This window comes from Trichomycterus rosablanca, chromosome 16, assembly GCF_030014385.1.
Source record: "Trichomycterus rosablanca isolate fTriRos1 chromosome 16, fTriRos1.hap1, whole genome shotgun sequence".
Taxonomy (NCBI): Eukaryota; Metazoa; Chordata; class Actinopteri; order Siluriformes; family Trichomycteridae; genus Trichomycterus; species Trichomycterus rosablanca.
In genome coordinates, this window is record NC_086003.1 from 21,441,737 (window position 1) to 21,452,763 (window position 11,027).

Here is an 11,027-nt window from a genome sequence, read left to right on the forward strand (position 1 = left end):
TGTACATTACCTTCAGGCTAGTCTACACAGAACATACTTGTTCTTCTAATACACACGGAAGGTCATGAGAAAGGTACGTTCTGAAAAACAATTCAACCCACTCGTGCTACAGTACATCTGCAAGGAGTATTAAGGTTATCATATAGGAAACAAACTTCCTGGTCAGAAGAAAAAGATTAGGCCATACAAACAGGCCTATTATTAGTCCCTGTGCCAGTTGTTTTAAAGAAGCAGTTTAATTAAAATGTTTAGAGTTTGCTTCTTTAGCTGTATATGGGCAAACTTATGTGGACAACGGACATTGAGCTTGATGGACATCCCATTCAAAATCATGTCAAGTTTTTTAATGTTATGTTTTACACACTTTGGTTACATTCATGATCCGTTCAGGTTTTGAATGTCAAACAGTCATGGACACTTTTGCATCTCTAATTCACCTCACTTCTATGTCTTTGGACTGTGGGAGGAAACCGGAGCTCCCAGAGGAAACCCATGCAGAAACGGAGAGAACATGCAAACTCCACACAGAAAGGACCCGGATCGCTCCACCTGGAAATCAAACCCAGGACCTTCTTGCCGTGAGGCGACAGTGCTACCCATCGAGCCACTGGGCTTATTCTGTGGTAGTTTGTTTATGTTTGTTTATTAGGATTGTAACGTCATGTTTTACACTTTGGTTACATTCATGACAAGAACGGTAGTTCAGCAGTTCACACAAGGTTATATCAAACACAGTCATGGACAATTCAGTATCTCCAATTTACCTCACTTGCATGTCTTTGTGTGAGGAAACTGGAGCACCCGGAGTAAACCCATGCAGACACAGGGAGAACATGCAAACTCCACACAGAAAGGACCCGGACCACCCCATCCGGACCTTCTTGCTGTGAGGCGACAGTGCTACCCACCAAGTCACTGGGCTTATTCTGTGGTAGACACAAGCATTACAATCTATAGAGATTTTAAAACTCTGGGAACATCACTTAGACCAATGTATGTCTAAATATGCTAGCCGACCACTATCGGCTGACCAGACATAGACATAGACGTGATTGGCACATAGACGTGAGGAAGGGTGGGAAGATCTTCGAAGCCCAGATATGGACTGGCACCCTGTTTGGAGTATTCCAACTCAAAATAGGGCAGCTGTCACTGCAGTGGTTTGGATTTTATTAAAAATGAAGGAGCAGATAAACAGTGTAGGTGGTAAATGTGTGATGGGTGTTACTGTTATATAAAAAAAACAAAGGCCTGTCATGTTTCATTATGCAATGCAACATTGTTTTGACAGGGATATTTTGTGCCTTTCCTGATTTAGCATGACTACGCCAGTGTGTACAAAGCATGATCAATAGAGACGTGGTTTGGCGAGTTTGGTGTTAAAAAAGTCCAGAGTCAAGAACGTGAATTATTCAGTACAGATGTGGATTATAGGTTTATTCAAAGTTGTACCATGAAACTGAATCACAGTAAATACCAAGAGTTTTCATGAAAACCCATCACATGGTACTGACATAGTTACCCTTACAGGGTCTTACAGGGAAAACCAACTGGAAAGCCAGTATAAAAAAAGCTACACTTGAAAAATCCCAAGTGAATATATACTGTCATTATCTATCTCTAATTCAACTCTTAGTGTAGTAAAGAAGGCACACATTTACATCAGCATATTGCCCCTGTTTAACTGATCTTAGTCAGTTCTTTGCCCCAAATTCCACCCTAGTCAAAATGCTTTTCCTTAACTAAGCCATTTCATTATTCAAACCGATCAGAGATGCAAGCATTACAGAACCATAAACCATGGTTTCTTCGATCTGAGGCACAGACAGAAGTGGCTGCGAGAGAAAACTTCACCAAAGGAGTTGTTTGCTTTGCATGTTCAGATGTCCAAGACAAACTGACTGTCATCAACTGTAAAAAAGAAAGAGAGGCGAGTGTGTTAGTGTGTTGTGTTGGGTTTTCTGGTAATCAATGCCCACGATCATGGCATTACATTGTTTTCTCAGTAATTAAAAAAGGACTTTTAACCTACAAAACTGGTTCATGCAAAGAATGTGGCAGGTTTGGAACCAAATACTGCAAAAAGACATTAAACATAGGAATGTATGTTTTTAATATTTATACAGATTATTTACATGAGTTTTAATAAAATAAGTCAGAAACAGTGTGGGCTTCTAAAGATTAATGTTGAAATAATTTGCACATTAATGTAAATTAATGTTATTAAAAAAAATTAGTGCCATTTTATTTTAAAACCCTAAACTTCTTGAATGATTGTCATGTTCTCTGCCTAGACATCTAAAAACAAATAATTGTTCTTTTGATCAGTCAGGAATTCAACTTTATAATTTAATTATAAATTTAATTTATTTTAAAAAATCCCCTAAATTGCTGGAGAAATCATTGGATTTTTAAGTACGTGTAAGATGGTAAGTAAATGAGATAAACAGCAAGTATAATCTCAACCTTACAGTGATCTGAGGTATTTACTGGTTTATAGGGCAAGCTGTTTTGCTTTAGTAATGTTGTAAAACACTCTAAGAACTGACTCTGAACCAGATAACAGTTGATAAAAAAGAAATATGAATGTACTCTGACATTAATAACTTTGTTTACAAAATCCTTGTGCAAGCTTCCACGTGCCTGATGACGCTATCACAACATGAATAAAAGTGATGTCAGGAACAAAATGCGACAACCTGTTCCTCAAGTCTTTCCAGAGGTGACCTGTTCTGAGATTGGCACAAACCCAGTAGTGCACATGCTATAACCCTTGGCAATGACAACTGAGAGATTTATGGAGCGATTGTGGGGAAAGTCTCATAAGCATAGAAGAAAGGGGTGGGCTGCTGATTTGCCAGTATTCTAGATTTGTCACAGGCCTCACAACCCCCAATCAACCAAGAAAATTTAAGAGTGAAAAAAATTAAAATGGCTATATAAAACTAGTGTAATGAATAAGGAGCATTGCATGCACATAATATATTAGCATGAAACTTGCTATATCATTCTGCACATGGAGAAAAAGTAATGAGGTGCAATTTTTTCAATGCATGCAAGGTAAATAAAAAAAAAACACTGTCTGTTTAAACAGAAAAATGCTAGTGAGTTATATAATGCTACCTGCTGCTTATCAATCAAGTTTAACCTTTAGCTGTCAATTTGACAAAAAAAACTTTTCAACATATTTGGAGTGTGACTTTTAAAGGAAATGTGTCATATGGAATGATTCTTTAATAGTGTTTCTATGATACAGTGAGTAATGCATTAGGAAAAAAGTTACCAGGTGGGTCCTTGCGGCACTCATCCTGCTCCAGCAGTTTGTCCAGTGGGTGTGCAGAGGGCATGGTGACCCCAGGAATATGAGGGAGACAGCATGGTGGAGTCCGTGTGATGGGTGAGTTTCGACATTCCAGGAGAAATTTTCTGTCATAAATTATTCTAGTTCCTGGAGTAAAAAAATTTGAATGATCAAAAATGCCAAAACTCATCACACACATTTAGAACAAAATGAAAAACCAAGGCAAAGATGTACTTTTTAATTTGATTTGACTTAATGATTTACATTTTTTTACCCTTTTATTTCAACACCTGGCAGATTTTAGTGGAAAGGTGTAAGAAAATTATATTACACAAGTAACAAAACTAACCAACTAGCTAGAAGAGTGAAGAAAAATAGAGATGGGAGCAGATTGGTTTGCTGTGTAGCTTTGTTTAGACCAGTGTTAAAACACAATGCACCAAACTCAATAAATTTGGGGGAGGAAGGGAAACCCATTGGAATTTTCCAATTTTATCTAATTTCCAAAATTAATCATGAACTATAACTATAACAATAGAATAACCCACTCTGCCCAAACTAATAGTACACTAATAGTACACAATTATACTGTATCTTGTCTTTAATAAACACATGGATTAATCAGTACAGCTGGAAGTATTCTTTAAGCAGACTTGAACTGTAAGGAGGAATTTTAGACCATTGTTTGGACTCTCAGACACTCCAAAACACAGGACCATATACACCGATCAGGCATAACATTTTGACCACCTCCTTGTTTCTACACTCACTGTCCATTTTATCAGCTCCACTTACCATATTGAAGCACTTTGTAGTTCTACAATTACTGACTGTAGTGCATCTATTTCTCAACATATCTTTTTAGCCTGCTTTCACCCTGTTCTTCAATGGTCAGGACCCCCACAGAACCACCACAGAGCAGGTATTATTTAGGTGATGGATGATTCTCAGCATTGCAGTGACAATGACATGGTGGTGGTGTGTTAGTGTGTGTTGTGCTGGTATGAGTGGATCAGACACAGCAGCGCTGCTGGAGTTTTTAAATACCGTGCCCACTCACTGTCCACTCTATTAGACACTCCTACCTAGTTGGTCCACCTTGTAGATGTAAAGTCAGAGACGATCGCTCATCTATTGCTGCTGTTTGAGTTGGTCATCTTCTAGACCTTCATCAGTGGTCACAGGTTGCTGCCCACGATTCAATCAGTCCAGTCCAGCGGTGACAGTAAGGTGTTTAAAAACTCCAGCAGCGCTGCTGTGTCTTATCCACTCATACCAGCACAACACACACTAACACACCACCACCATGTCAGTGTCACTGCAGTGCTGAGAATGATCCACCACCTAAATAATACCTGCTCTGTAGTGGTTCTGTGGGGGTCCTGATCATTGAAGAACAGCATGAAAGCAGGCTAAAAAGATATGTAGAGAAGAAGATGGACTATAGTCAGTAATTGTAGAACTACAAAGTGCTTCTGTATGGTAAGTGGAGCTGATAATATGGACAGTGAGTGTAGAAATAAGGAGGTGGTCATAATGTTATGCCTATGTTATCTGTTATGTGTATATAAAACATGGTTCTAAACAGAAACACACCTCAGGGGTAAAAGAACACTTACCTCCAGGAGTGGTGGAGAACACAGTACCTCCAGGGGTCTGGCTGTACGAGTCAGGTAGAGAAGACCACTGTGACTCTGTAACACGACTGGGTATCGGGCGGCTCGACGACGCGTCGCAGCTATTTGACATGTTTCTTACTGTTTTTAAGTGCTAGTCACACCGAACAACGTCAAGTTCTGTCAGTTTTCTATTAGTTTAAAAAAGCTGCTGAGCTTTTATACCGTTTCCTGCCTGCAGCTCTGAATCAGGACCAAACCTGCGGGCTGTGTTCCCAAAAACACTAACTGCTGGCTTTAGCACGCCGCACGCGCTCTTGTTATTGGAACCTGCGTTGGGAGAGGAGCCTAACGATGACGAATTATTATGGGCGCGGTTTGGTACACAGCCAGTGCTACACAGTGAGAGGTGACGTCATGTCTTAACAGTGTTGACTTGACAGGTTTGGCCAATATTAAGGTTTATAAACAATTAAAAAGCGTTAATATATATGTATAAATAAGTGAATTTTTATATTATATACATATACAGGGGTTGGACAAAATAACTGAAACACCTGTCATTTTAGTGTGGGAGGTTTCATGGCTAAGTTGGACCAGTCAACTTATTGACGGCCAATCTTCATTAATTGCACATTGCACCAGTAAGAGCAGAGTGTGAAGGTTCAATTAGCAGGGTAAGAGCACAGTTTTGCTCAAAATATTGCAATGCACACAACATTATGGGTGACATACCAGAGTTCAAAAGAGGACAAATTGTTGGTGCACGTCTTGCTGGCGCATCTGTGACCAAGACAGCAAGTCTTTGTGATGTATCAAGAGCCACGGTATCCAGGGTAATGTCAGCATACCACCAAGAAGGACAAACCACATCCAACAGGATTAACTGTGGACGCAAGAGGAAGCTGTCTGAAAGGGATGTTCGGGAGCTAACCCGGATTGTATACAAAAAACATAAAACCACGGCTGCCCAAATCACGGCAGAATTAAATGTGCACCTCAACTCTCCTGTTTCCACCAGAACTGTCCGTCGGGAGCTCCACAGGGTCAATATACACGGCCGGGCTGCTATAGCCAAACCTTTGGTCACTCGTGCCAATGCCAAACGTCGGTTTCAATGGTGCAAGGAGCGCAAATCTTGGGCTGTGGACAATGTGAAACATGTATTGTTCTCTGATGAGTCCACCTTTACTGTTTTCCCCACATCCGGGAGAGTTACGGTGTGGAGAATCCCCAAAGAAGCGTACCACCCAGACTGTTGCATGCCCAGAGTGAAGCATGGGGGTGGATCAGTGATGGTTTGGGCTGCCATATCATGGCATTCCCTTGGCCCAATACTTGTGCTAGATGGGTGCGCCACTGCCAAGGACTACCGAACCATTCTGGAGGACCATGTGCATCCAATGGCGGTGCCGTGTATCAGGATGACAATGCACCAATACACACAGCAAGACTGGTGAAAGATTGGTTTGATGAACATGAAAGTGAAGTTGAACATCTCCCATGGCCTGCACAGTCACCAGATCTAAATATTATTGAGCCACTTTGGGGTGTTTTGGAGAAGCGAGTCAGGAAACGTTTTCCTCCACCAGCATCACGTAGTGACCTGGCCACTATCCTGCAAGAAGAATGGCTTAAAATCCCTCTGACCACTGTGCAGGACTTGTATATGTCATTTCCAAGACGAATTGACGCTGTATTGGCCGCAAAAGGAGGCCCTACACCATACTAATAAATTATTGTGGTCTAAAACCAGGTGTTTCAGTTATTTTGTCCAACCCCTGTGTATATATATATATATATATATAGAGAGAGAGAGAGAGAGAGAGAGAGAGAGAGAGAGAGGTTTATAAACAATTAAAAAGCGTTAATATATATGTATAAATAAGAGAAAGGTTTATAAACAATTAAAAAGCGTTAATATATATGTATAAATAAGTGAATTTTTATATTATATACATATATATACAGGGGTTGGACAAAATAACTGAAACACCTGGTTTTAGACCACAATAATTTATTAGTATGGTGTAGGGCCTCCTTTTGCGGCCAATACAGCGTCAATTCGTCTTGGAAATGACATATACAAGTCCTGCACAGTGGTCAGAGGGATTTTAAGCCATTCTTCTTGCAGGATAGTGGCCAGGTCACTACGTGATGCTGGTGGAGGAAAACGTTTCCTGACTCGCTTCTCCAAAACACCCCAAAGTGGCTCAATAATATTTAGATCTGGTGACTGTGCAGGCCATGGGAGATGTTCAACTTCACTTTCATGTTCATCAAACCAATCTTTCACCAGTCTTGCTGTGTGTATTGGTGCATTGTCATCCTGATACACGGCACCGCCTTCAGGATCCAATGTTTGAACCATTGGATGCACATGGTCCTCCAGAATGGTTCGGTAGTCCTTGGCAGTGACGCGCCCATCTAGCACAAGTATTGGGCCAAGGGAATGCCATGATATGGCAGCCCAAACCATCACTGATCCACCCCCATGCTTCACTCTGGGCATACAACAGTCTGGGTGGTACGCTTCTTTGGGGCTTCTCCACACCGTAACTCTCCCGGATGTGGGGAAAACAGTAAAGGTGGACTCATCAGAGAACAATACATGTTTCACATTGTCCACAGCCCAAGATTTGCGCTCCTTGCACCATTGAAACCGACGTTTGGCATTGGCACGAGTGACCAAAGGTTTGGCTATAGCAGCCCGGCCGTGTATATTGACCCTGTGGAGCTCCCGACGGACAGTTCTGGTGGAAACAGGAGAGTCGAGGTGCACATTTAATTCTGCCGTGATTTGGGCAGCCGTGGTTTTATGTTTTTTGGATACAATCCGGGTTAGCACCCGAACATCCCTTTCAGACAGCTTCCTCTTGCGTCCACAGTTAATCCTGTTGGATGTGGTTTGTTCTTCTTGGTGGTATGCTGACATTACCCTGGATACCGTGGCTCTTGATACATCACAAAGACTTGCTGTCTTGGTCACAGATGCGCCAGCAAGACGTGCACCAACAATTTGTCCTCTTTTGAACTCTGGTATGTCACCCATAATGTTGTGTGCATTGCAATATTTTGAGCAAAACTGTGCTCTTACCCTGCTAATTGAACCTTCACACTCTGCTCTTACTGGTGCAATGTGCAATTAATGAAGATTGGCCACCAGACTGGTCCAATTTAGCCATGAAACCTCCCACACTAAAATGACAGGTGTTTCAGTTATTTTGTCCAACCCCTGTATATATATATATATATATATATAGAGAGAGAGAGAGAGAGAATAAAAATTCACTTATTTATACATATATATTAACGCTTTTTAATTGTTTATAAACCTTTAAAAAAAAAAAAATTATATATATATATACAGTGTATCACAAAAGTGAGTACACCCCTCACATTTCTGCAGATATTTAAGTATATCTTTTCATGGGACAACACTGACAAAATGACACTTTGACACAATGAAAAGTAGTCTGTGTGCTGCTTATATAACAGTGTAAATTTATTCTTCCCTCAAAATAACTCAATATACAGCCATTAATGTCTAAACCACCGGCAACAAAAGTGAGTACACCCCTTAGTGAAAGTTCCTGAAGTGTCAATATTTTGTGTGGCCACCATTATTTCCCAGAACTGCCTTAACTCTCCTGGGCATGGAGTTTACCAGAGCTTCACAAGTTGCCACTGGAATGCTTTTCCACTCCTCCATGACGACATCACGGAGCTGGCGGATATTCGAGACTTTGCGCTCCTCAACTTTCCGCTTGAGGATGCCCCAAAGATGTTCTATTGGGTTTAGGTCTGGAGACATGCTTGGCCAGTCCATCACCTTTACCCTCAGCCTCTTCAATAAAGCAGTGGTCGTCTTAGAGGTGTGTTTGGGGTCATTATCATGCTGAAACACTGCCCTGCGACCCAGTTTCCGGAGGGAGGGGATCATGCTCTGCTTCAGTATTTCACAGTACATATTGGAGTTCATGTGTCCCTCAATAAAATGTAACTCCCCAACACCTGCTGCACTCATGCAGCCCCAGACCATGGCATTCCCACCACCATGCTTGACTGTAGGCATGACACACTTATCTTTGTACTCCTCACCTGATTGCCGCCACACATGCTTGAGACCATCTGAACCAAACAAATTAATCTTGGTCTCATCAGACCATAGGACATGGTTCCAGTAATCCATGTCCTTTGTTGACATGTCTTCAGCAAACTGTTTGCGGGCTTTCTTGTGTAGAGACTTCAGAAAAGGCTTCCTTCTGGGGTGACAGCCATGCAGACCAATTTGATGTAGTGTGCGGCGTATGGTCTGAGCACTGACAGGCTGACCCCCCACCTTTTCAATCTCTGCAGCAATGCTGACAGCACTCCTGCGCCTATCTTTCAAAGACAGCAGTTGGATGTGACGCTGAGCACGTGCACTCAGCTTCTTTGGACGACCAACGCGAGGTCTGTTCTGAGTGGACCCTGCTCTTTTAAAACGCTGGATGATCTTGGCCACTGTGCTGCAGCTCAGTTTCAGGGTGTTGGCAATCTTCTTGTAGCCTTGACCATCTTCATGTAGCGCAACAATTCGTCTTTTAAGATCCTCAGAGAGTTCTTTGCCATGAGGTGCCATGTTGGAACTTTCAGTGACCAGTATGAGAGAGTGTGAGAGCTGTACTACTAAATTGAACACACCTGCTCCCTATGCACACCTGAGACCTAGTAACACTAACAAATCACATGACATTTTGGAGGAAAAATGACAAGCAATGCTCAATTTGGACATTTAGGGGTGTAGTCTCTTAGGGGTGTACTCACTTTTGTTGCCGGTGGTTTAGACATTAATGGCTGTATATTGAGTTATTTTGAGGGAAGAATAAATTTACACTGTTATATAAGCTGCACACAGACTACTTTTCATTGTGTCAAAGTGTCATTTTGTCAGTGTTGTCCCATGAAAAGATATACTTAAATATCTGCAGAAATGTGAGGGGTGTACTCACTTTTGTGATACACTGTATATTAAGAAGGTCCTGGGTTTGATCCTTAGGCAGGGCAGTCTGGGTCCTTTCTGTGTGGAGTTTGCATGTTCTCCCCGTGTCTGCATGGGTTTCCTCCCACAGCCCAAAGACATGCAAGTGAGGTAAATTGGAGACACTAAATTGTCCATGACTGTGTTTGATATAACCTTGTGAACTAATGTACCTTGTGTAATGAGTAACTAACGTTTCTGTCATGAATGTAACCAAAGTGTAAAACATGACGTTAAAATCCTAATAAACAAATATTTATATATACATAATTGTATTTGTATTATTTCCAGGGCCACCTGCCTAATATAATGCTAAAGCAGCTCCTGAGCTGCCAAATCCTGGACTCCACAAGCTATGTGATTGAATTTTGTTTTATTCTGTGCCAGAACATTACCAGCAGGTCCTTGAACTTCTGTATGTTACCAGGTGGATTTTCCCACAGTTCATTCCAGTGCCATCGCTTCTGTGGGTAAACACTGCCCACATGAACTTAGAGAAAACAGCATTTGGTGGACCAGTCAACCTTCTTTTGAACCTTTTAGCAATTTGTGTGGCTGAAACACCTTAAGTCAGGGTGTCCACAAATCTTTAGCCAATTAGTGTGACTGTGTGATGTATTTCCATGTGGTTTGGTACACAGTGAGAAGTGAGGTCATGTCATAAAAGTGTTGAGAAACAGTGTTGCTTTACCAGTTTCGGCCAATATTAAGGTTCATTAACAATTAAAATCTGTTCAAATATGTGTATGAATATAAAATGAATATAATAATAGAAATAGAAATAATGTTATTTGTATTATTTCTAGGTTTGTGGGCCAAAACAATGAATATACTGCCAAAACAGCCCCTGAGCTGCCAAGACATGGACTCCACAAGATAAATGGAGGGGTTTTGTGGTATCCTGTACCAGGACATTACCAGCAGTTCCTTGAACTTCTGTATGTTACCAGGTGGATTTTCCCACAGTTCATCCCTTCTGTGGGTAAACACTGCCCACATGATCTTAGAGAAAACAACACTTGGTGGACCAGTCAACTTTCTTTTATTGCTCCAATGTCCAGTTTTATTGCATGTGTGCCAATTGTAG

General features: G+C 41.3%; 1 protein-coding gene across 1 annotated transcript; it reads right to left on the reverse strand.

The window, feature by feature from the left end:
- Nucleotides 1-1,422: 1,422 nt before the first annotated feature.
- Nucleotides 1,423-5,213, reverse strand: eif4ebp3 (eukaryotic translation initiation factor 4E binding protein 3). The gene is made up of 3 exons (XM_063011744.1): nt 4,921-5,213; nt 3,284-3,448; nt 1,423-1,911 (listed from the first exon to the last, which is right to left on the reverse strand). Exons 1-3 carry the CDS (start codon nt 5,048-5,050, stop codon nt 1,880-1,882), a joined length of 327 nt encoding a protein of 108 aa, XP_062867814.1. The 5' UTR covers nt 5,051-5,213; the 3' UTR covers nt 1,423-1,879.
- Between the last annotated feature and the right edge of the window lie 5,814 nt (nt 5,214-11,027).